The sequence below is a fragment of the Onychostoma macrolepis genome, chromosome 07 (assembly GCF_012432095.1).
Source record: "Onychostoma macrolepis isolate SWU-2019 chromosome 07, ASM1243209v1, whole genome shotgun sequence".
Classification (NCBI taxonomy): Eukaryota; Metazoa; Chordata; class Actinopteri; order Cypriniformes; family Cyprinidae; genus Onychostoma; species Onychostoma macrolepis.
The window spans coordinates 24,481,978-24,509,902 of NC_081161.1; the positions used below are offsets into that span (position 1 = coordinate 24,481,978).

Here is a 27,925-nt window from a genome sequence, read left to right on the forward strand (position 1 = left end):
TTGGATGAAGGTTCGCACAAGGCAAATGTTCACCAACCCCCCAATGGAAATTTTATTAAATAAATTCAAACTCTTTAGCCTGATTATTTATTTATTTATTTATTTATTTATTTGTATATAAACCTCAACTTACTTATCATATCCTGTCTCTATATTTTGTTTCCATTCATGCTTTCCATTACACCCATTCTTTCTGTTACATTCACAATATTTTTTTTTCTAAATTGCTTTCTCATCTCTCTTGTCAGCAACACTTGACATTCAACCTCCCAAATTCTGTGATGAAAGGCAACTTCATTGTAAATTACTTCCTCTGTAATAAAAGAGCACCAACATTCAGTGGGTAACAATACGCCAAACAGAAATGATAAACACCATAAAAAAATGAAAGCAAGAATCACGATCATAACTCTCTTATTGATTTGCTTGCTGAGCAGATGCAGTTCCCCAAACATCTTCAAAATGCAAGCATAGCATTCTCTGAGGTTACAATAATCACTCACCGGTCCAGCAGTGGGACACCAGAGACACACAGCACAGAATTACACTATAGCATATTATGGTTGCCTGGAGTGACAGATCTAAGATCAGTGTACTATTCTTCAATCTTACATTGGCTGTATGATGCAAGGAGCATGGCTGACATGAGAGCAGTTCTTGTGCAGTGAAGATCCAGAGCAGCACCAATAAACTTTAATAGCCTTAGACAAGCACTCTCGATGCTGCAGTGCTAATGATCACAGCCTAATGGTACTTTTGTTTGTTTGCTGTGTTTGCAATAAGGATTATCCAAACATATAGCTCCCAAACTGCATCAACTAGAGTCTAATTATTCGGTTTTTCAGAAACAGGATACACAAAATTGTAAATAGGCCTACATACGTATTTAAACTTTGAAGGTGCTCTTCACTATACTAACTTATAAATTCCTATGGACCACCGCTGTACACAGTAGCCTGTGTTAAGAAACTGCTAGAGGGGTGTAATCACTCACCCGCCTGTGTGTGTGTGTGTGTGTGTGTGTGTGTGTGTGGCCGTGTGGCCATGTGCATGATCAGCACAACCAGAAGTGCAACACCCATGAATCTGTTCCAACTTTTACTGCAGACAGTATGTTACATCAACACATTAAGGGTCTTTCTAATCTGCCATTACAGAGAGCACTGAGTGGCTATTGAGGCCATTTGAAAACATTGTTTTAGTTGATGTGTCTAAATAATTCCTAGGTAACACACTGAAAAAATGTGTTCCTTGAATCTACATGCATAATGCATAAATGTAATTACTCTAATTTAATTGCAAATGTATTGCAGGGTGATACAGTAAACATTATAAACATAAAATATATGCCATATTTGAAGTACAAAGAACAGGTTTAAACATGATCAAAATTAAATTACACTGTTTATGATGCATGCTCATTCATACATATACATTTTAAGTGGACACTCTCTCATAGCCAACCACTAGCAAGTTTGATACTGGATGTTATTTTTATGAAAAAAATAAAAATAAAATTTAAAAATCACCAGTTCCATTACTACTAAGTTTCATCACATAGCCAAGGGAAGAAACAGTGCTCAATATTTATTTTATTCATTTATTTTATTTAATAAAATCCAAGGGTGGTAGTTCTCTTTACAAAAACAAACTATTGTCAGTAGCATTAACCTGATTATAAAGGTAAGGTTTTAAACTAATCAACCAGTTATCTTTTATCAAGTGCACCACACCACTGAAACATTTGGATAGAAAAATAGAAAATAGAAAAGTTATTTAAATATTTATTACATAGACAATCATTAAGGTTTATAAAGACATTCATGTAAAGAATTTAAATGTCTACAAAACTAATTTCAAGCATTTAAGAATAAACCTTTAGCCTATGTGTGAAACATAAATTCAGTTAAGTGTGTTAGACTGATAAAATGTTTAGGTAAAGTGGCAAAAAAGGTAAATTCATCACTACTCAGTAGTGAGACAGTCCAATTATAATATGCGTAAAAGCTTTAGTTAATTAAATTCAACATACGTTAGAGAGAAAGAAGGAAGTCTTACATTGATTATGCACTAAGACTGCTGAACAAAGGCACTTTCAATTATCTCCAATAAACAGGCCTACATCCAAATACAACTAAATGAAGACAAAAACAAAAGAATAGGTCTAGACTCCATGTTTTATAAATCTATGGATGAAAACCAAGAGGCCCTTAAATCAAAACAGAACCAGAAGCCTAACCAACATTCAAAAACAAACAAATAAATCACAGTTTATATAAAATGCCTTGCAGGACAAAAAAAAAAAAAAAAAAAGTTATTCCAAGAAACAAAGACTGTTGTCTAAGTAAGTAAAGATTTAATCCATTGTAAGAAGAAAAAATTCACTTACTTAAGCCCTGGAATGTCCAATATATTTGTGAGGCCTGTCCAGTTTATGTCCAATAGCTGAATGAAAAAGAGAGAATCAAACATATAGATAACTTAAACACATTGCTAACAGAGAAAATACATTGCTAAAACCAGATAACACAAAAAGACAAACAACAATAAAATATGAATAAACATGCCTGAGGCTGTAATTTAATATCAACATGGATGTTGAGTCTCACTCTAAAGCAGCACATAAATAACAATACTATGTACTGTTTGTTACTGCAGTGAGAACAATCGGTGTCCTAGTCTGCCATAACATAAACAATTACAGAGGGAAGGATGGAAAGAAAGAAAGTACAGAAATAGAAACCATCCATTATAACGGGGATAGATGTAATATAAAATTGTTCTCTTAGCCTCTTTTCCACCGTGAATTTCAGTGTCGCCCACACTGCAGAGGAATATATGAAGAGAGACCACCTCTGCAGTGCATCACAAACTACAGTCAGACCGCAGGACACTGGACACCTCACACAGGACTCAAACTCAATGAGGCAGGTGTAGGAAAACTCAATAAAGCCTTCATTCAGAAACAGCAGCAGAATGTGAGCTAGAATCAGGCTGAGCTGTGATAACCTGCTGTGAAATTAGCCCTGCTACTAATCTGGTACTGACAGACTGTAGAATCTGGGTCACTGACTGTCTGCCACTGCTATATGCACGTGGTAAAACTGTTAAGATCATTTTATGCTGTTTAGCGAACCTTTAAATAGAATCGCAATCCTGCAGCTTTGCAAAAGACAAATGTCTTTAATAACTTTCTCTTCCTTTGTCGGTGCAGATAGCCTTGTGGGCAGCACGCCGACAGCACCGTTGCGCTACGGGCGTCCCGTGTTTGAATCCCGACTCGAGGACCTTTCCCGATCTCACTCCCCTCTCTCCCCCACTTCGCTTCTTGTCAATTCTGATCTGTCCTGAATATTTGACATCTGATCAGCCACACCTTTATTAAGAATTTCAAACGAATACAGTTTTGGAGATTTTTAGTCACGTGACGGATCATGCATGCTCCCGCTTTGCCTCAGTTCAAGCGAAGCAGGAGTGCATTCTTATTAGCATGAAGTAAACATTGAATTAACGTCCGATCCATGTTGAAAGATGCACTACAACTTAATGTATAGTGTCTCATGTAATCATTCAATCATGAAAAGACAGCACCTAGGAAACATTAACAGCAGAAAATCCACTCATTGTCCATAAACTAGTGAGAATAATGTACACTATTTTGCAAAAATTACATGTATATATTTACTAGTGCTGTCAATCGATTAAAAAAAACAACAACCAATTAAGAGCACATTTTTTCTGAAATTAATCGCGATTAATCCCACTTAACATTAAAGTTTTTAAATATACTTTTATATTGCAATAATTTCACATTCAATCTTCAAATTAATGTACAAACAACATATTTTTAATATTTGTTTAATGGCATCTTTTTTTATGACTGAAGGCCAGTATCACTGATACCAATTAATACTGATTTCCTAAAAAAAAAAAAAAAGGAAGAAATTCTATAAATTAATACTTTTATTTAGCAAGGATGCTTTATATTGATCAAAAGTGATGATAAAGACATTTATAATATTCAACAAAGAAACCTGAAAAAAATTCTACTCAGCTGTTTTCAACATAATAACAATAAATGTTTTTTTGAGCAGCAAATCAGAATATTAGAATGATATGGGGATCGTGTGACTGGAGTAGGCTAAAAATGCTCAAAGATTCAGCTTTGAAAGCGAATAAATTACATTTGAAAATATATTCAAATAGAAAGCATAGTTTTTTAAATAGTAAAAATAGGCAGATTTTACAATATTATTGCTTTTGCTGTATTTTGGATCAAATAAATGCAGGCTTGGTGAGCAGAAGAGAATTCTTTAAAAAAAAACAATAAAAACCTTACTGTTCAAAAACTTTTGACTGGTTTTGTACTTAATCACAGGCTTGTTAATGATTCCTGAATAATTCTCAATCCAGGCTGAACTCAAAAGCTGGCAGTCCTGTTTCCCTGAACATTTACTAAATTCACTGTATCCTACAAGTTAATGTTGGATCTTTTGCTCCAACCACTGGTTAATGAGGTGATAGAAGTAAGATAAATAAGTTTCACTGAAGTTACGCTAGGAATGAATAGCTAATGCGGGGTAATGTGAAGTAATCAACAATCATTTATTCATGCTTTTTTATGCCAGGTTGGAGTTATACACTGATTTTCTGTCATGGTCTATGGACCGCCTGAATTAGCCTTGGCCACGGCACCCCATGTATAAAACTTTAGCTCCGCCACTGTCTATGTGCCTCCGGACCGCGATTGTGCCCTAGCAACGACGCTTAGCCCCTGCCCCTCCGGAGGTCTGTGCACGCCACTGAAGGACGATCTTTGTGGTTTTATGAGCACATTAAAGGGATAGTTCAATAACAATTCTGTCATCACCTTGTTGTTCCAAACCTGTATAACTTTCTTCCATGGAACATAAAAAAGATATTCTGAGAAATATCTCAGAATATGTCCATACAATGGAAGTCATTGGGATCCAACGCTGTTTGGTTCTCAACATTCTTCAATATATCTTCTATCATGTGCCACAGAAAAAAAAAAAAAAAAAAACACACACACACACACACAAATCAAAATTCATGTTTGGAACAACATGAAAGTGAGTAGTTTGGACCATCACTTTAATATTAAACAATGCCCAGAAACATAATTATATCCTTACCTATACTTCCATAAAAATTCCCACACAATTCTAATAACAAACGATATAATATTCAGGAATAAAAAATAAATAAATAAAATAAACATTTAGACCCTCCCTGCTCCTCCTTTACCTCTTTAGTTCTTCACTTATTCCCCTCCATTTCTACAACATATGTAGATATATCTCAAAGTCATTTAGCTCCCCTTGGACAGACCGCAACATAGCTGATTGAAGTAAAACTAATCCTTTCTAGATGTTTTCTGCATGCACTAATTACGAGGACTCTATGATGTACTTTGAAAAGTTAAAATATTTCCCGCTGTTTAACAAGAGCCAAGTCACTGCCCACTCAAATTCCACACCAACGTCTGATCTTATGCCTTATCTTCATTCAGCATTCACAATCTTATCTGATAGCGGTCTCATCAGATGTCCTTAAGACACTCCTTCCTTAAGATCCTTTCTTCCTAACACTCACCCAGGACTTTGTATGTACAGTAGAAGCATATTTATTCACATTTAAATTTGTACAAAAAGCAGATATAAATGTAATACATATCATTTCAAGAGCTGAGAAACTGCAAACAACAGCATTTCAGAGATAATGCTCCTTTGTATGCTGTAGTGAAATAGATGTTTTTTGGGAAAATGCTCTCATTCAAATCCAAGTTAAAAATAGGTGCAGGACAAGAGGCAGCAAAAGTGAAAAAGGGAATATATGCCCACACTGATATTACAGTTCCAAACTTTAGCAGAAACAAAGCAACTTCAGTCTTCATCAGGCAAAAATACAGACAATATTATCAAGGAAGTAATAAATTGTTCATAAACTCACTGGTTTCTTGAGAAAGAAGAGGGAAAGAGCACCAACCAGCGGCATATTCCCCAAAAGTGGCTCAAGAATCACCCGCAGAACTCCATGTAGCTATTCAGACATGCGGCCAAGCACATACACAGAGAGAGAGACAGACACATCACATTAAATAGAGAAACACTGGTAAGGATTCTCACTAGTGGTTTGGTGTGTACCTTACTCCAATTCCCTCAATTAAAAAAGCTAAAAAAATTATATTAATGAAAGCATTGCTGCCTTAATTAGGAACAACTCCCTTCATCAGCCTTGGAGACCACAAAAGGAATGACAGAACTGCATTTCTTAATCAGTATCTTTGTCTTATTTTCCTGTAAATAAGACATTAAGTTTTGATATATCATGTAAATTTGTATCTCATTTAAAGGATGGTTATTCTTTTCTGGAAAATGAGAAAAGATTTTTGGCGTGAGAGAGCAGTGCTGTCAAACTAACCACTATGCGCCCCAGGCTGATGATGAATGTTCCAGGATCCTGACACTGATGCATTTATTATTTTGCTTCTGACAGCACACATGCTCTGTAATAGACATTTCACCTTCACAACCATCACTTCAGCTCTGAGCAACAGAATCATGAGCTTCTGTTTTGAACAATCCTTCATTACCAAAGAGCTGCTAATGAGAACAAATAACTCAAGGGAATGTCCTGTCTCAAGTAGTCAATTTGGAAATCATAATATGTGGAAGAGGTTATACAAGGTCAGTCAATGTATATATTAACTGCTTTTTCTGATGATTTTTCTTACTTGTTTTATTACTCTATTTTTATTTATTGCAATTAAGGTGTTATATAAATATATAAAATTTCCCCAACTTACTCACTAATTGGAATTTTGTGACATGTAAAACACAAAGTTTCATTACATGTTTATTACTTAATTATTTTATTAGTGTTCTTAAAGCCAGGAAATGTGCTATTATTGTTTTTCTGGAACTAAGTTTCCATAAAGCAAAGATTGCAGCCTCAGACTTCCCTGTGTAACTATCATAGAGATGAATGGGAATGGGGATGCTAACAGCTCTCTCCAGGTATTATAGACCTCCTTACCAAATAGTAAAAAATACATCATACATAAACACAGCATGCTGTCACACAGAGAGTTTACTCTGCTATGCATTAAATGCGACAGAATGAAACAAGTCCATAAATCATGTACGAAACGGTCATTGTGTGAGCGTGTGTGTGTATATATCTGATCATGCACTACAAACAGTACAAGGGCATTTTAGTATTTAGTTACACGCCTCCCTATAAATACACACACACCCTTTCTGTAAAAATAAAAATAGGCTCCGTTCTACAGTCAACTAGATTCCTTCCATGAAGCACGTGGTTGCATCACAATATAGGAAAGAACTTCCCTGTATCCAACAATTTAACTGTCTGGCCTTGGCTAACATAATCCACTGGGTCATGGAGACAAACTCAATGGAAGATGCCATACGTAACAGAGCTGCTGTGTATCTGTTGTGAACTAATAACAGTGCAATCCTACTGCTGTATGCGGCACAAGAGCAGAGAATATCACTCCAAAATGTTTTATGAGAATATATAACAATATACCTGTATACTTTTGATCCCTGCTCTACAGTAGTACCTTTTGACATCCACATCGATTTCAGTATTTCCAACATAGCTACAAAAGAAAAGAGAAATATTAAAACCTGTGGGACAACCAGAGAGTTAAATAAAAGATCAAAAGATGTCAGCATAGCATATATAATGTGATGTCACCTGATCTGAAGATCCATGATGATCTGCCGTTTGTCCACGTTCTCAGAGTAAACTTTGACCCCATTGATTCTGAGAGGCTGTGACAGAGATGAGCACAGATGCCCTGTCAGGGGGTTGACATTTCTTTAACCAGCATGCATTCCTCAACAGAGCCCTGACAACAAACTATTTCCATCTGACAGCTGGTCAGCTTTTCCAAAAGGTTTAAATTTCTTTCATCAACCTTCCTATTCCTGATGCAATATATAGCTTTTTAGTGCAATGTCGTTTTAGTTTTAAGTAGTTAAAGCTGCAGTCCGTAAGTATTGCCTCTTTGTCGCCATCTCTGTTTGAAAACCTGGAATTGCAGCTTTTTGCAGAATTATCTTTCTTGCGTGGGGTTGTGCTCTGGCACGGCTGCAGCACGGATGAATCTAATGTTTTGAGGTGAATGTGTAGCTGTTAGTCACCGCACCGGTGTGGATATTTACTGTACTTCGCAATCACAGATTCTAGCCTATGTCTTGGAATATATGACCCAAATAAGAATTTTCACCATATATTTCCATCTGAACAAGTAAGTAACTATTCTGCCATGTTTGTTCTGACCAACTGAGGAAAAAAGCATTACAATAAAATCGCGCTACCAATGGTGATTTAATCTAAAGATCGGTTAGTTCATATCACATCAAACCTTGCAAATTATTATTATTGTTATACTTTATTCTCAAATTATTAATGTTAACAATATCAGCATTGCGTGATTATGAGTATAGTGTGTATTAGTGTGTAGATTTCAATTTCTGTACAGTCTAATCTAATCTTCATGCCATTCGAATTTCATATTAAGAAATTCTTTTAACCCATAAAGCAAATTATGCTCCCTTCGAACTGCTTTTCTTTCAAATATAAATCCTGTGTAATCCCAGGCTATCTGTAATCAGAAGCACTTTTAAAACTGGAATATAATTTCATTTCATTCACATGCGTTTCATAAACACATAATCCTTTCTGGATCACAATCCGCCATCAAAATGATACATATAATTATTCCAGCTGCTGTGAGAAAAGGCTAAATGAACCGCCACCTGCAGGATCCTCACATGCGATAGCCTACTAGCCGGGACAACTTCTTTATGTTTACAGACGTGACGTAATGATGCAGTGCCATGCTTGAATTTCCTGCAAAAACCTACCCGTACCACTCAAATTAGAAAACATTATTATAGGCTAACTTTTGTGAATCGGCTAAAGTAAGGCAATAGTTTTGAACACTGGCTGGTTATGTACTTGCTCAAATATTGATTTCGGATCATTTTTAACCAAAAAAGTTATGCACTGCAGCTTTAAGCAATATCTTATCTTCAATAAAATATGCAAGAAGGTCTTATACCGCAAATTACATACACAGTCTTTGAATGAAACATACTTTTATAGACTAACTAGATCAATTTATTGATATAGGCCTATTTATAGTATCAGAAATTATACTGTATTGGCTTTCAATCCAATTATGAAAAAATATGCAAACTGTTTATTTGTTTAGAAATTTTCCTTGCCGTATAAAAGCCAACACGATGCATAAATGTTTCATGCCCTCACAGGGTATAATGCCATTAAATCCCATTGTGAACTGTTGGCTGCATAAGCCAAATACATGATTTTCACAATGAAATGTTAAGCGAGGCTTTTAAATTAATGCTTAGTTACATTTGCAGAGTTGTATGAAATGTATACTTTGTGCTTCAGCAGACAACCGCTTTAAGACAGTCTTTTCTTACTATTCAAGGCTCAAAGAGCTGAAAGGCTCTCAGCTGCAGTAACTAGGTGTACACACAAAAACACCAGTACAATGTGATTGCCTTTATAAACATAAATAATCTACACAATATAGAATATAGCTAAAATATTCCTATGGTGGATATATATATATATATATATATATATATATATATATATATATATACACAGTTTATAGAAATTTATACAATATAATATATTATAATTATAATTTATATATATTATAATTATATTAGAATGTAATATAATATAATATAATATAGTATAAATTAATTAAGACTCGCGTTGTCTGTGTAAACAAAGCCACAAAATGTGGCCGCATGTGGACTTAGTGCTAAGCCATGGTGCCAACTGAAGTTATTCCCTTTCAACATTATACTCTTGGCTGAATAACTGGATATGTTAAATCACAAGCTGACTGAGAGAGAAGAAAGGAGAAAGGAAAGAAAGGAGCCAAAAAAGTGTATGCGATATGTTGGTGTCTATAAAGCATGAGCCAGACTGGGCCAAAGGCAGTATGACTGATGTTATATTAAACATCATGAACAAAGATTTGCATGTTCTCTAATAGGATGCACTTTGTAAGCATTGAATATTCATAGGCTGAGAACTCTGCATACATACATACCTTATCTCCAAGATCGATCTTGGTGAAGCTGAATGTACTGAGGTGGGCATTGGCTTCTTTGATAGCTGGCTCGATTGTTTCTTTAAACAGCTTCTCCACAAACTGACACACGTAAGGCCACATCTGTTTCACTGTCTGAAAGGCAAAGAGTGTACCTGCTCAGTACTATGCAACTGAGTAAACTGAGGCACTTAGGGCATCTTCATTTCTTACTGCTACTGCCAACTGACTGACAAGCTGCTCTGAAACTCATTAGTTACCAGAAAAGTTATAACTTTGTTTGATAGTCTCTTGACTACATTTGCTAAAAACTAAATCTTCAATGTGTGTAAAATATTTTTTTTTTCCACAACAAGGTTCAGTTTTCATTTAAACAAGGTGGAGGACATGTTGTAACTTGACTAAGTGTAAACACTCTAGGCATTAAGAAACTATTCTCCACGACAACAGAACAGGCAGCCATACTGGAATGGCACAAACAGAATTATTAAAAAATTAAATGTAGCATACCATGTCTGAGAGCAAAGAAATAACATCTAAAACCTTTTAAATAATTTAGAGCTGCAGATAGCCAAATAATGAAAAAGAGACAGGATTAATTATAGCACATTTATGAGCTTCAAAATGCATGTGTGAAAGTTTAGGTTGTAATATTAGTATGATACAGTACTATTAGAGTTTTTATCCTTCTCAGTTTTGTCATGTTTAAAAACATCAGTGATTCTGCAGTGTTTCATGTAAATAGTTTTGCATGGTTTTGAATGTTGCAGACATTTGCAGAAGCATGAGGCCATTCAGGTAGATAAATTACACCACTAGACAAAATGCCAATGAAATATTCAAATCACGCAGGTTTTTTGAAAGCTGGGAGCCACTGAATGTATATGTACAATGAATATTTTAAGAAAGCCACTGATTTTGACACAGAGGGTGAAAAATGGTTGCTACGTGTAGTGTAACATGAGCAAAGCACACTGGATTATAGCACCAGTATACAACCAATGTTACACCCCCACCCCTCATAGAGAGCGAGAAAGAGGGCGAGAGAGTATCAGATTCCAGAATATTGACTGCAGACACATGTATACGAGAGTGCTGGATGATGATTACTTAGAAATGATTAAGGAACAGGCAATTATTATCTAATAATTCTCTCACCTTATTTAGCCACTCAACTCTCTCCACATCTGGATAATGAACCTGGTGGAGAAATAGACAAATATATCATATTAATAAAAGAGAGAGGGAACAAGACTGCTTCTGTAAATGTGCTGCAGTGTCTTTGAAGAAAGCACACAGGCTAATACACACACGCACTCCCTTGGTTCACAGATGGCATGAAAAATAAACTTTCAGTGTATGACAAAATAAAAAGACTTTGTCTAAACATGTTCACCCATGTAGCACCCATGTATATTTTCTCCTTTTCTTTCACTTCAGTGGTATTATCATGTCTACATGTAGAGCAATAGGATCAGGGATGAGCATAGTTGCAGTTAAATCTCTGTATGCGTAAAATCCTTAGCCTGCATTTGTTTCATGCAGTGGGAGGGAGCAAGATGACACACTAACACTGCACTTTTTTCCTTTATAAAGCAGTGCCATACAATAAAATTAAATTATGTCATTGGGATCCAGCGTTGTTTTGGACCCCACTGACTTTCATTATATGGACAATAAAGTTTCTTCAAAATATCTCCTTTTGTGTTCCACAGAAAAATAAGTCATACCGGTTTGGTAGCCAGATGTTCAGACTGACGGCAGAAGGTCTGAGAACCTTGTAAGCTTTGAATGACCAAGGCCCCCCAAGAGGCCATATGACTGACAGGTAAAGCAAGCAATCATGTTTCGTTTTGTGCTGCATCATGTTTAGGGGCTTGGAAATGTTCCCACAATAACAGACCAGTGTGTAAAACTCTTGGACGTATTTTGAAGATTCTATGCTGCAAACTTTACATATTTCACATACTTTTGCAAATCCAGCGTTTAGTTGACCCTGATAAGTGCTCATCATCACAGTTGTAAACATGACAGATTTCTTCTTTCGTGAGGGGGTTTGGCGTCACAGCATCTTTGTTTCCAGGCGGAATGTTAAAGAACGCGACACACACATCTCCTGGAAATAGTGTATAATTTAACCAATCAGATGACGACTTCGAAACTCCTAAAGTGCTTCCAATTTTGTGCGCCATATGCATCAGATGATGTCAGTGGTCTATGGGCATGGCGTCTGAGGCTGAGACTACGAATGACATGACGGTTAGTAAGTGATGTCAGAATCAGGTGAACTACCCCTTTAACTTATCAGGTATCAAAAACACATAGATTTTTTCCACCAAACAGGCACTTTGACGCTACAAAGAACTTCTGAGACTATGGCTATGTTGACACTCCATGCCTTATTTTGCTCAGATGCAATTTTTTGTTTGGACGTTCACGTATTGTTGTAGCCAATAACAGATTCAAGTGTGAACTGGTCCTGAACTAACACACATGCTCAAAAGAATAGCAAAGACATCACACAGCATGCTGTCATACAGAAGTAAATGTGGAGGCCACTGTTTATGCATTCATATATAAGATGATGTGCAGCAGGAGCCAGAAATCTGTGAGCAGGCAATAGGGAGGACATGAGGAGAAAGAGAGCAAAGTTTTTCCTCTTATGTGACCCTGGATGACAAAACCAGTCTTAAGTGTCAATTTTTCAAAATTGAGATGTATACATAAGCTTTCCATTGATGTATGGTTTGTTAGGATCGGACAATATTTGGCTGAGATACAACTATTTTAAAATATGGAATCTGAGGGTGCAAAAAAATCTAAATATTGAGAAAATCGCCTTTAAAGTTGTCCAAATTAAGTTCTTAGCAATGCATATTACAAATACAAAATTACGTTTTGAGACATTTACGGTAAAAAATGTACAAAATATCTTCATGGAACATGATCTTTACTTAATATCCTAATGATTTTTGTCATAAAAGAAAAATCGATAATTTTGACCCATACAATGTATTTTTGGCTATTGCTACAAATATACCCGTGCTACTTGAGACTGGTTTTGTGCTCCAGGGTCACATATAGTCTTCCCTCAAGTTTTGATTGTGTAGAGCTGTAACTGTAATACTTCTATAACAGCTCACTTTCCCTCCACTGAATATCTTTGCAGCTTTCTTCCACATTCTGGCATGTATAACTCCTGTCAATGCAGAATTTTAACGAATGTTTATCATAGAACTCTTGTGATTTATGAAATGACCACTCAGACTGAGGCTGCACTGCAAAATATCAGACCTCTATCTGACTTATGACCGAAAGTGGCCTAAACCAGAATCAAAAAGATCAGATTTCATGTGGTTTGTGCTGTTCACATTGCTATAAAAACTAAACCAGTCTATTAGCAAAAAAAAAAAGGATTTTGGCCACTTTTGCCTGTCTGAATGTAGACTTACTGACCACAAAATGCCCCTGTAATTTAACATCTTACAACTGAAACTTTAAATTACAAACAAATGCCACACACAAGCAAAACAAATGTATAGGGCACATTTGAATCTCATCACTATGGTAACACAGCTGCAAAACCATAAACACTTCTCTCCAAGACATTTAGCAAAAGCTGAAAGGAAAATCTCAAGCCACATCAGGTTACCTGAGAATACAACGCGCTCTCAGCCTGATGCGTTTGTGGCACCTATAAAGCTAACCTCCTTCTGTATGTCCTATAATATTGTAATCTCAAGAGGCAAAATGGGGGTGTGTGACTGCCTTCTGAAGTGCAATCACTCTGAATTTATTTTAATCGCAAAACAGTGTTGGTGCACAGCACTTTCCTCAGCAAGCTCTCCCCCTGACATATTCTAGTATAACCATCAGTCAGGACAAATAGGTTTTGACACAACTAGAGCTACTAACACCCAGCACTAGACTTTGGGTGTCCCTCCAAAATTAATATTGACTATTTTGTTTAGTATTAATGATATGTGTGAAAGACACTGAAAGTTCCCATGGTAACTGTGTTTCTATGGTCACTAGAGATCTCTGAGGATTTCTCTACATCGACAAGACCATAGACAGATATCTATGAGAATGTTCCTTTAAAAAAAATCTGCCTAAAGATGAGACGTAGAGTTAGCACGGTAATGTAGAGATGTAAAGACTACAGATTCCTGACAGTGACACAATTTGATGAGAATGTTATAATCTTTGATGTAAATGGTTTGTCTGTCTATAAATAGGCATAGTTGTCATGTGACACTAAAAACTGTTTCAAAAAAACTTGCTTGTGATCACTGGCATATATTTAAAAAGTTATTACATGCATTTACATATTTTGTAACATGCAACAATATATACTTTGAACTCAGTAATGCATGTAACTAGACATTAGTGTAGCAAGCTTGAAGCTTTTAGGCAAGATATATAACACGTCTCTTTAAGACCCATGTCATTTAAGACAACACTTCCAGTGAACTAGTGATTGTCTTCAGGTATCACACACTTTCCAGGAAACACAGAGAAACTGGACAAACAAGTCATCAGTGTTTCAAAAGATACTTCTTGGTATAAAAGAATGACACCACAAAATGTGAATAATCACAGAATCCATAACACCACTGTTGTAAAATGTTTTCTTAAAAAAACAACAACTTCAAACTCATAAACCAGTTCAACAGACTTCTAATCTCACACAGACAAGTTTACTCCTGTCAGAATGTAATTTGATTAAGGCTCCAGAGCAGTTGAAGACTAAATGAAGATGGTAGCGAGTTGTTATGAGACCATGTACAGAAGCGGATAGTAACTAAGTACATTTACTTGAGTATTGTACTTAAGTACACTTTTTGAGTATCTGTACTTTACTTGAGTATTATTTTTTCTGGGAACTTATGACTTTAACTTCACTACATTTGAAAGACAAAAATTGTACTTTTCACTCCACTACATTTCTATCAAGGTCCTCGAAGGAGAAAGTTGTTACTATGTAGCAGCTTTGAAAGTCAGTGGGTGATTTTTTTCTTCTCTAAAACGTGTGACTTTCTTTTCTTCAGACAGTTTATCAGTAATCACTCTTGTAGGGCTACATGAAGTGATTTCCCAGCATTTTTTGAACACTGACCAGTAGCAAATGTGATATTTATTTACAACAATTCAATGATAAGAAGTTAATATTGTGGTATATATTAGACACAATATTGTATGATTTTGCTAAATTGTGTTGGTGAAAATATTACTTATAAAGCCACATATAAATGTCTCCTAATAAAACACAACAGGTGTTGGACTTGAAGCAGCACTGCACAGACCGTTCTGTGTGTGACATCAAAGTACCGCGAGAGAGATTAGACAGCATTTTTAACATTTTTGTTTTGATGTCAAATAAGTCTTGCCATTTTGCTTTTTTGTTAAAGCAGTGTTGCTATTGTAAAGTTATACAGCTACAGTTGTGTTGCTGGGTTTTAAAGCAGGCTTGATTTTTTTTCCTTCCGTATCACTCTGTATTTATAGGATTTCACTGTCCACTCTGTTCAGATGTGGATGAATGGCTACATATAGATGTGTGTATACACTGTCAGTGCTTTTGTGGGGGTGGGTAGGGGTGTTAAATAATTTTTTGTTTAGTTTGTTTCCCCATAGGTTTTTTAACATTCTAAAAGCTCTTTATTCCAAAGATACTACAAGCTAGTCAGTGTATTCAGTAGGTGTAATGTATTGTAAGTTGCTTCAGACTGGCATCGCTACGTACAACAATAATAAAACAAATAATATTTGACCAGCAGTATCTGTACTTTCACTCTGACCTTGTAATTGAATTCCTTCCTTCTTCTGTACTACTAGTTTTAACGTGAATAAACATGACTGAACATCTCAATTTACATGTTTGCATACTATTTTTATTTTATTTTTTAAAGTTGAGTGTTGATCATCTATTTAAAAATAAATAGTAATTAAATTTAAGTTTGGGTTAAGTTGTTAGGCCTAATTGTAACCTTATAATGTAAAAGGGCTCCCTATAATTTTAAGCATAAGCTGAGGTAGATTTTTATCACTAAGAAAATTGAAACTATAACTGAATGTATTTAAAGAAAGAGCAACTTGTTCATTAAACCACTGTTTATTAAAAAAAAAAAAAAAGGGTTAGTTTTCCCCCTGCTGTACCGAAATCATACTGAACTGTGAAGTTAAAACCGAGGAACTTACTGAACCGTCATATTTGTGTACCGTTACACCCCTAAATAGAATAATGCAATGTATCTGATAAGTGACTAACACTACAATAAACATGACACTTTTGTTATCAATCACTGGAAATCCCATATTGATTGACCACTAATTTAATGGGGGGGGGGGGCTTATATCCTAACCAATAAGATTTTCAGTCAGTATGGCAAGATCATATATCTCCAACAGGGATGGTCATGAACTGTAAGATGTTAGCTAAGCTTTTTTTCATCATTTCTCACAGTAAATAATTTCTAACATCTCCCTTTCAAAACACTTTACATGGTTTCACCAGAAACAGGATGCAGATTGAGTACAATCCTCAAAACCATCTTGATCTAACACTTTAAAAACATACACACTTAAAATGAGAAAAAAAGTAAAAAAAAAAAAAAATACAATCATATGTCCTTATTAACAATAGTATTTCACAACAAAATTACATATAATGCAGTTTTTGCCATACAAGGTAATTACAGTTAACTGCTTCATTGTTATTTACAGTTTTACATGCTGCATTAACATTATTGTGTTACATTTTTACAGTACACAGGCTGCAGGGCAGTGAATCCTCATTTTCAACAATGCAGACTGACCTTGGTCCTCACCCTTCAGGTCAAAATATCTCATTGCATAACATATATTTACTTTGTTGCACTTGGCTTTTGATTACAGCCATGATGATCAGAGGCTCAAGATAATGCTTATATACAAGTTAAAAATAGACAGAAAATTTGTAGAGACACATGCTGCATCATTTGGAATAACACTGTTCACCTTCACCCAGACTAAAGGGCAAAAAGTCTTGGTCTGCCTCATGTCTGACAGCCTGGGGTCAGCTGGGATCCAAACTTAGTTATGTTTCATGCACTCAGAGTTTGCTGAATGGACACAACATTGAAACCAAACAAGATGTTCTAATGTAATAAACCTGAATGGAGCAAACCAACTCTGAACAGGAAATATATTGTGTTTATAAAACTTCAAACTAAAGTTGTCCATCAATCTCATCAAATTCCACTAAAGACAATCCAGTCTGTCTTTTTAGTCCAGCTTTATCATTTAGAAAATAAAAATAAACTCCCTCTTAGTTTTCACTTCTTTTCTAGTGTGCTCTCTATGATGTTTTGAAACTCGTTAAATGTTATCAATGAAAGTGGAGTTTAACTCACCCATGATGGTAACTCAGTTGCCTCCAGCTCCTGTTTAACTGTGCTCTCTTGCTCAAAAAACGAAAGTGCTCTATTCAACCTAGTGTTCTTACACCTAGTGTTTCTTTTCCAAAAGAAAAATATCGTGAGTGCGATTAAAAGCCAACTAAAACTGAACTCAAAATAACCCAAGACATATATGGGGAAGATAACGACGAAGGTCTTGGCGAACTGCAGCCACGTGCGCGTCAGTTCGCTGGTGCAGGACTCGGAGTCCTGGCTCAGCTCCGCGGGCGAGGAGGAAGGAATCGCCCCGTTTGTCGGTTCAGTTTGTCCGCAATCCTTTTGTCCCGAGGCAGCTGCTGTTTGAGAAAGATTTCCGCGCACGGCCGTCATTATGTCCTCTGTCATGTTCAGCGCAGACGAAATGTTACGCACGGCTGTCAAACGTGAACATTGCGCTTCAATGCAAAAGCTTCGAGAGTAAACAACAAGACAGGCTACTACAGATCATCCCGTGCAAGCGAGATTCAAGTACAACGCTGGGCTAAATCAATTTGAGGATGTTTTCACGTTAGTTCGCCTATACACCAGTCCATTTTGACGCGGATACTGGCTCGCTTTGCTTTAATCTAGCTGTGCATAACTGAAGACCCAACTCAGCTGTCGCCAGCGCCTCTGTACGCGCGTGCTGTCTGGTTTGCTCTGGAGAAGCGCGTGCTGTTGTGTTGGTTTATGACAGACAGCTGAGCGCTACACACACACACACACACACACACAGAGCGGGTCTCAGGAGGTCAGTGAGCGTCGCGAACAGCGCAAACTCGCCACCCTGAGCCAAGCAACTGCAGATACACAAACAATGAGGCGTCGACAGCGAAGCGACTCCCAAGTGTGTATTAAAGAACAATAACAAGCTGTTCGTTTCGTATTTTATTTCATATTTTCTGATGTTTGTGCCGAAAGCTGTAGTCTGCTTGTATCGCCTTCCCTGTCGTGGGTTCATCCCAGTTGCATGCTTTATTTTACGTTACTGCATTTAACTAAGCTGAACGCACGACATGAAGGACGGCACAACCCAGGCGAAAAAAAGTGTACTTCCATAATGTACTTAAAGTGCTCTATTTTCACGCTCTAATTTGGTACTTAATATAGCCACTAAAATTATTCTTTAATACTTCTTAAGATAATCTTAAAATAGACTCAACTGTGTAGGCCTACTCAACTGTGCTATTTTGGGACATCGTGAATATGAACTAAATGTGTTTTTAACATACTTTCTCTGTATTAAAAAATGTATTACTTGTAGTAGGCCTACACTTGAACCCGTAGTGAATGAAAGATGGGTTCAAGTGTACTATAAGTGGTAGCCTAACTAAATATATATATATATATATATATATATATATATATATATATATATATATATATACAGTGGGTACGGAAAGTATTCAGACCCCCTTAAATTTTTCACTCTTTGTTATATTGCAGCCATTTGCTAAAATCATTTAAGTTCATTTTTTTTCCTCATTAATGTACACACAGCACCCCATATTGACAGAAAATTTAGATTTATTAAAAAAGAAAAACTGAAATATCAAATGGTCCTAAATATTCAGACCCTTTGCTGTGACACTCATATATTTAACTCAGGTGCTGTCCATTTCGGTGCCGGAAGCCTCTCCTCAGTGCAAGACACATGAAAGCCCGCATAGAGTTCGCTAAAAAACACCTGAAGGACTCCAAGATGGTGAGAAATAAGATTCTCTGGTCTGATGAACTTTTTGGCCTTAATTCTAAGCGGTATGTGTGGAGAAAACCAGCCATTGCTCATCACCTGTCCAATACAGTCCCAACAGTGAAGCATGGTGGTGGCAGCATCATGCTGTGGGGGTGTTTTTCAGCTGCAGGGACAGGACGACTGGTTGCAATCGAGGGAAAGATGAGTGCGGCCAAGTACAGGGATATCCTGGACGAAAACCTTCTCCAGAGTGCTCAGGACCTCAGACTGGGCCGAAGGTTTACCTTCACAACAACTCCGTGACTGTTCTGACTAAATACTGAGCAAAGGGTCTGAATACTTAGGACGATGTGATTATTTCAGTTTTTCCTTTTTAATAAATCTGCAAAAATGTCAACAATTCTGTGTTTTTCTGTCAATATGGGGTGCTGTGTGTACATTAATGAGGGAAAAAAATGAACTTAAATGATTTTAGCAAATGGCTGCAATATAACAAAGAGTGAAAAATTTAAGGGGGTCTGAATACTTTCCGTACCCACTGTATTTAATACAGAGAAAGTATGTTAAAAGCACATTTTAGTTAATGGTGTCCCAAAATAGCACATTTAGTAAACTTAGATCAGGGGTGTCAAACTCAGTTCCTGGAGGAACTGTCCTGCTCAGCCCTGCTCAGTTTGGATTCAACCGTAATTAAACAACTGATCCAGCTTGCTAACTGATCAAGTCATTTCGGCTTATTTGAAAAGTACAAGGTGTGCTGGAGCAGGGTTGTAACTAAACTCTGCAGGAACTGAGTCTGACACCTGTAGCCTACAAGCCCTATTCAGACGAGACTAGTCTAAAATATGTTTGAGTTTCGATTCTTGTCACGTCTGTGATTTTCATGTACCAATTCGGATGGGACTAACATCTCCATGTATTATTACAAAGGTAGGAGGGTCTGTTTTGTACATCTGGGCTTGTTTTGTCATTCGGATTGATTACATTAGTATAACCGGTCGCATTGTAAAAAAAAATTCAGGGGGGATGGTGTGGTGTGGTGTGGAGGAGGGTCGTCCTGTGACTAATTTTACACAAGGATTACAAAATTGGTCTCATTTTTAAAAAGGTTTCTATTTAATGAAAAATTTGCCTTATTAAATGAACTCACTAAAAATAGTTGGGTTAAAAATGACCCAACAGACAACCCAATGGTGGGTTACTATAGCACCTACCTAATGTTGGGTTATTTTAACCCAATGGATTGGGTAATAAGTTTTACCCAATGCATTGGGTTATAAAATAACTAATTTGTTGGGTTATTTGGCCAAAATGTTTTAAAATGCTTTAACCATCCTGGTATTATTATTATCATCATCATCATCATCATCATTATTGCTATGTAAATAAATAATAATGTACAGCATACAAATATATGGAAAATGCTTTATTTCCATTACATTAAAAGTTGCAAATACTTCTATTAAATTAAATGACTGGTTGAAATTGTGTTATTAATTATTTCCTTATCACATTAGGTTATATGCAATTGTTTCAGTTTACAAGATAAATATAAATTCACAAACAAACAAAACAAAGCTAGTACAGACAATGCAATTACAGCTGCAACAGGTTTGGGATACTCAATGTTCAAAATGTAAAATAATTTAAAGCATGTATCAACTGCTTGTAAAAAAGACGGCCTTGCTTCAGTGCCATTTCTCCCACAATAATGAAGGCTTGATTATGAGGGAATTGCCTTTGTTGCTCCTCCTCCTCCAAATACAGAATGAAATTTGTTCCAACCTTTAAACAGAAATTTAAAATGGTAAATATGCACACATACATCGGATCAAATAATACCCAAAAATGTATTGTCATAAATGATGCACTTACCCACTTTGTATGGCAATGAAGGAGGATATCTGGCAGGGTTTTACTGCAACTTTAATGCAATCTCCAAGACCAACTTAAATAGAAAAAACAATGGATTAATCTCCAAACAAGAATGGGGGTTCTTTTCTAAGCCATGGTACACTATAAAAAATGATATGATGAAAAAGTCATGACAACTTATGTTTTAAAGTTACTTTTAACTCATAAAAATAATTTAAGCAATTTCAACTTTTTTTTGTAAGTTATGCTAGATTCAACTTGATTTTTTAAGTAAGTTTAATGTCACTGAAATTCAAGGAGACCAATTTAATTCAGTGAACTTAACATTTTAAGTTCTAACTTACTGGCACACTGTAAAAAAAAATAAAAAAAAGTTGAGCCAACTTAAAAGTTTGCTCGAATTATTTTTGTGCACTGTAAAACCCGACAAGTTAGGTTAACTCAAACTGTTTGAGTAAACTTATTGCCTTAAACCATTTAAGTTTATAAAACTAACAATTATGAGTGCTCTGAACTTATTTCAGTTGAGTTCACTAAAATAAGATATACATTGCAATTAAGTGATTAATTGAGTGATAATTGAGCATTAGTGATGAACACTTGCTGTTAACAAACATAATCACTGAAGAAAAAGAAACACAAGAAGAACTAACTTTAGTCACAGCCTTAGATGAAATCAACTGAAATAAAATACATTAAATCTCTCAAGATCTGAGTAAACAACCCCACAAACAGCATCACCAGCTCCACTTATTAATAATCAGACTGACTTTATTTCTGTCAGACATCTACAGAAGATCTTATTGAGAATTAACTAAGGTTTAGATGTTGATTTATTGTTTCAATTGAAGTAACCATGTTAGAGATCGGTGTCTGCTTTAGTTGGGCTCTTGACACTTGTCTTTTGTTTTAGTTTTTTTTTCTCCATCTTTTTCTCTGGCTGTTATAACCATGTGTTCCTCAAACATATTTGTTATAACTCAAAAGCCCAGAGAAAATGATCAGTAGTTGGTTGTTATATGTTTATAATGACAATCATCTGTTAGTGAACTGATCTCATTGTGTGTCTAATCTCTGATTAAATGGATGTTGTATTGATTATAGTAAGAGTGATTCTAAGAGCCAGTGGTTCTGTGACAGTCAGCTAATAGAAAGGACTTTCCAAACAGTTTGTCCACAAAAAGTTTTAATCTATGGTAGCAATTAGGCTCACACAGACATCAAGAATCAGTTTATGGACCTCAACAATGGTGACCATTATAAAAAAAGAAAAAAAAAAGAAAATTCATGCTGCAATGCATGCTGGGTACTAGCATAGTACAAAACTCATCCATGGATCCCAGCATGCATTGCTGCATGATTGTTTTTTTGTTTGTTTGTTTGTTTTTTTAAATGGTCACCATTGTTGAGGTTCACAAGTGATTACTTTTTTTTTTTTTACTTGACATGATTAGTTGAAACAACTAATACTGAAAAGTCCAATCGACTTACAGAGAGCAATTCAGCGCCAGTCAGGATTTTACAAAGTGAATTGAAATGACTTGTATTTGTAATTTGTTCATACTTAAAAATTTAAGGCAGCCACAAAACTTAAGTTTTTAAGTTGAAATAGGTGGAATTTTTTTACAGTGTAGCAGTTTTTCATTTGATTTCTTACTGTTGTAATAATGGATTAATGTCTGTTATATATCAATTTGATTAGCCAAGTGTTACAAGTATCACTGTGTATACACTGTGTTTGTATCATTGTAGACAGGTGTGCGAATTTTTGAACTCTTTCTGCATGTTACATTGTTATGCTAGTGGGTGGTAATGTGAGTGTATCAATGACATACTGAATGAAATTTAAGTTATGTAAAAGCTATATCACACTCGTAATCGTGCTGTTAGACTCTATATCAGCAGGCTGTGGTTATCTGTGGCCTCATACATGATCTAGAGTCTAATGCCAAATTCACACTATAAAGATGGCACAAAAGCACTTCTGAAAGTGGCATTTATGTGTCTTTACAATACTGTTTAATGCTTCTCAGAAGGGCATAAATGCATTTACAGAATTAAAAGTGCATACTCAGATTCTGAAACAGGTCAGAGCTGGAATTTAGTTTACCTTTTATGCTGCATTGCATCTATACAGACAATTTTGAGCTGGCACAAGCAGCCTTAAAGGAGAAGTCCACTTCCTGAATACAAATTAAGTACAAAGAAATTAAGTTTATTGAGGAAAACAATCCAGGATTTTTCTCCATATAGTGGACTTCTATGGTGGCCAACAGGTTGAAGGTCCAAATTGCAGTTTGAATGCAGCTTCAAAGGGCTCTACATAATCCCAGCCGAACAATAAGAGTCATTTTTCTTAAAAAAACCCAAAAACATTTATCTACTTTTTAACCACAAATGCTCATCTTACAACTTTACATGCATTACGTAATCATGTTGAAAAAAAGGTCACGTGTGGTTAGTTCTTCATGTGTGTACTCCGGTTCAAAAAGTTAGGGTAGGGTGAAAAACTCCATCTCATCTTCTCCTCCAACTTCAAAAACGTCCAATATTGTTGTTTTACCTTTTTTGTAAAGGGCATTTGATTTTCTTTGCACGTTCACTTTGTAAACACTGGGTCGGTACTTCCACCAATGTCATGCATGTGTGATTATGTAATGTGTGAGATTGAGCTAGTTCAAGACGAGCATTTGTGGCTAAAACGTATATAAATGTTTATTGTTTTAAGAAAATCATTTCGCTAGAGAAGACCCTTATTCCTTGGCTGGGATCATGTAGAGCCCTTTGAAGCTGCACTTAAACTGTAGTTTGGACCTTCAAACCATTGGCCACCATGGGGGTGAGTAAATTATCAGGAAATTTGTATTCTGTAAGTGAACTTCTCCTTTAACTCAGCTATGTAAAACACCTTCACAGTATTCTTGCTTGTGTGAAATTGCTCAAAGGAATAGTTCACCCAAAAATAAAACTTTTGTCATTATTTACTCAACCTGAAGTTGTTCCAAACCTGTATGAGTTTCTGTTTTCTGTTGAACACAAAAGATTTTGTAGAATGTGTTTTTATTAATACTATGAAAGTAAAATATATTTTGTGTTCCACAGAAAAATGAAACTCATAGAGATGTCGAATAACATGAGGACGAATAAATGAGAACAAAAGTTTTATTTTTGGGTGAAATAACCCTTTAAGTGTGTGTTGGTGTGCTTGTCAGTACATAATGTAAAATATTACAATTTGGCATGAAATACAGAGCAGGGTTTTCTCACCAGAAGAAATATCCGGAAGATCCAACCAAGGCTCTCTTCATCTCTCCATGCCCTTTATTGCTCAAAGTCTATCTATCCCTGACATGTGGGTATAATATACCTTAGTCCAGAGTAATCTAAAATTAACAAAGAAATGGAAGTTAAAATCAAACATTAACATAAGATGACTACATTTCCTACTTCAGTGTTCAAAATATAATTAGTAAAATCTCACTTGTTATTATCTATCAATTGAAAAACAGAGACATGCATTTTTTATGGTTTTGTGGGTTCCATATATTATTCTAATTAACTAACTGATTTTAATACAGTACACCAAAAAAATAACACTATGAAAAATATTAAACATAAATCATTCCAAATAGCAAACAGATTAAAACAGTACTTCATTATTACAAGGTTATGACTTAACACAAACACATTACAAAAATAAATATGAGAACATGATAAATAAAACAAATATAAACTACTTAACAAATATTTTAAACAAGTTCTAGTGTACAATCATATTTTCATTTTCACAAACTGTTACATGCAGTGCATATAGAATGCAAACTTTTTGAACTTTTCAAATGTGATTATGTTTGTGCTTTTGGAAATTCATCTTTAATTAGCCTTATTATTTAGCATTCAAGCCTCTTTTTTAGCATAAAATGTAATTACATTCTGAAAATGTAATACTTGCATGTCCAATTATTTAGTTGTATTTTCATTTATCCACATCAGAGTGCACTTTCATCCAAGTGGTATAGTTAAGACGTATGAGGTTTTGACAGTGGAAATTTCAGTAACATTTAAAATTGTGTAAAATCCAGCATCCTGTTCAGACCCTAATATAGTACATACAATCAGTATTCGTTTAATTTAGCATGAACAGTTTGTATGTGACTATACCTTGAAACCGATAACGGTATCTTTTGATAATTGATGATAACAATGCCCCACTCTCTTCCATGTTCAGTTCTTCGTGGCTGAAGAAGCGGCGCGTGTAATCAGTGTAGCTCGCAGCGCCCTCTGTTGGTAAAAAGAATCACTACATGATTGCTCTGGTAACCAGCTACTTAGAGATAATAAAATGCTTAATTTCTGCGTTTCGTAGTGTTTTAATTTTACACTGTAGTTTCCTGGGGAAAGGACATTAAATTTGAATAAAAAGGCGACATACCTTCACTCAGAGTGGACGCGACACCACGAAAGAGGCTCCGCTGGTCTTCAAGGTGAGCGCTTAATTCTGCCTAATATCTGAAATGTATGTAAAACAAAATCCCCCAAAATTGTCGAGAAGAACAGAAAAAGTAAGGAAACCGTTTTTTATACGTTTGAAATCGATCTGCTACAAGCGCTCGTGTCGTTAGTCAATAGTGCAGAAAAAAACGGATTAAAGTTTCAGTCAACAGGGGAGATGTAAACACACTCGTAGGAAAAACAGAAATATTATTGTGTCAGGGCATGAAGACACTTTGTAACGAAAAACATTACGCACACATATTAATTTACCACTGTATCATCTGTCGCAGCTGCACCAATCGACCGTTGGAATTTAAATTTTAACCCAACTGGTTGCGTTGTTGTTGAAATAACCCAATAAACACAGGAATAACCCAACAAAGCGACCCAACATGTTTAACCCAGATATTGGGTACAGTAAATAACCCAACGTTTTTTAGAGTTATTTAAAAAAAAAAATCCCCCTTCTGGGGCCTGAAATAGAGTAATTTTAGTCAATATTGATAATTAAACAATATTTTGCTGAATGTGTTTTTGTGCTGGCACCTTGGCTGTTTAGGTCCGTCATGGATAAATAAATATGATGATAAAACCGCCAGTAGGTGGCAGCAAGTCCCTGTTTTAATAAATGATTTACTGAATCATTCATATCAAACGATTCGTTCAAAACGGCTTATTCAATAGAAACGAAACAAGTGAGACCATCTGAATAGACCGTTGAATCACCGGCTCACTCGATTCCTTCAAAAACTGATTCATTCACGGAATGAAACAAGTGCTGCTATGCGCTGTTGTATAAAACTAATAGCACATTTATGCGTGTGGCCTCGCGCACATGTGCTGATATACAGAAAAGAACATTGCTTGTGCAATGAATATAAAAACATAAAAACTCATACATGGGTATTTTTTGTTTCCTTGCTGGAATTATAAGGGCATTAACTGTATTCAGTGAATGCTTTTGGAATCTCAAGACCTGTTTTTTTTTTGTTGTCGTTTTTTTTGTCAAAGTTGTTTAATGTCAGCTCTCCTATCGTCTCTCAGTCCCTCACAGTCACACATACATTATGTCAGGGGAATGTCTTTAAATTCAAAAGGTACATTTATTTTTCCTAACAGTACCAACTGAAACTCATCAATCAGCTAATCTTAAATTACTGATATCTTTTTTTTGTTTGTTTGTTTGTTTTCTATTTTCCACCTTTTATCATGCAAGTTCTTATGATTGATTGATAAATAAATATTTTGCACTGTCTGGACTCTGGAGTGCAACATTACTTGTTTGGTAATCTACATTCAGATGAAAACACAACACTTCTCTCTAATTCAAGTAAGTTTTAATGTAATTGTGAGAGATTATTTTCTTTTTCCTGTTGTACTGTACTCTCCATAGGTCTAATAAATGTTTCTCAGACTTGTATCCCCATCTTAGGATGTCAAGCCTACTCAACGCAAAGAGAGTTAGCATCAAAATGGATGTCACTGACCAATAACACAAAGATGCCAGAAGTATCTGTTTGCAGTCTACTTTTTGTTCAGTATGGAGCATCCAAAATCCACCACTCAGTTAATTTCAATCATTACTATTTAGCCCTTCCCAGTGCTGAAATTGTCCTGGGTCCTTTGTTTTTATTGTTTAAATGCTTATCTGAATGTAAAATTAATATTTAATGCTTATAAATAAATTTAAAAAACAATACTATGGTTAGTCTTTTAGCTCCCTTTTCAGAAACATGTAGTTCACCATTTTTCATGGGTTACAGAACTGGGGAAAGTTGCAGCATACAAAAAAAAGTCACACTACTTGGTTTATAGGTTTATAGGAGAATGTGGAGTAAATACTTGATATTTATTTAAGGTAAAGGGTAATGACCTAGTGTGAGATGCAAAATAAGATTGTCATTAATATATTATTTGATGACAAACTTTTCACATTCTAATTTTACTTATGTATTTATTTATTTTTTTAATTATTTGTGCAAGTTAACATTCAGTTTTTATTTTTTTTTGGTGGTGGTTTCTAGCAATCAACATATATTTGTGACTGACATGTTGGATGGGTGAGTAAGGTGGAGGGGGTTGAAAAAACAATATTTCTAAAATGGAGAGTGCTATTTTAGGTTGACAGGTAAAAATATATTTTAAAAAAAAAAGTATAAATAAAGAAAGAAACATGGATTTATGTTAATCCCTGTAACTGTTGCACTATGAATTGCTGTGTTATATATTGCTTGTCATTGTAAATGCTAATAAAAGTGTCTTAAATGATCACACAACTCCTTGATGTCT

General features: G+C 35.5%; 1 protein-coding gene and 1 long non-coding RNA gene across 4 annotated transcripts in view; both read right to left on the bottom strand.

Moving 5' to 3' along the window:
* The window catches only part of esyt2b (extended synaptotagmin-like protein 2b), a 30,947-nt gene extending 12,606 nt beyond the window's left edge, over positions 1-18,341 (bottom strand). For 2 of the 3 annotated variants that reach the window (XM_058781756.1, XM_058781755.1), the window contains exons 1-7: positions 17,548-18,341; positions 11,312-11,353; positions 10,154-10,288; positions 7,747-7,823; positions 7,576-7,648; positions 5,974-6,063; positions 2,390-2,445 (exon numbers count right to left, since the gene is read on the bottom strand). In XM_058781756.1, the coding sequence (XP_058637739.1) occupies positions 2,390-2,445; positions 5,974-6,063; positions 7,576-7,648; positions 7,747-7,823; positions 10,154-10,288; positions 11,312-11,353; positions 17,548-17,937 (863 nt within the window). In that variant the 5' untranslated portion in view covers positions 17,938-18,341. The remainder of the gene's footprint in view (positions 1-2,389; positions 2,446-5,973; positions 6,064-7,575; positions 7,649-7,746; positions 7,824-10,153; positions 10,289-11,311; positions 11,354-17,547) is intronic. The other variant, XM_058781757.1, reaches the window with a different exon arrangement.
* Positions 18,342-20,761: 2,420 nt separating this feature from the next.
* On the bottom strand, positions 20,762-26,068 carry LOC131544534 (uncharacterized). Its single transcript, XR_009272157.1, has 5 exons — positions 25,575-26,068; positions 25,304-25,423; positions 24,410-24,525; positions 21,143-21,215; positions 20,762-21,052 (listed from the first exon to the last, which is right to left on the bottom strand). It is a non-coding gene; the product is annotated as an uncharacterized LOC131544534 (long non-coding RNA).
* Positions 26,069-27,925: the final 1,857 nt, after the last annotated feature.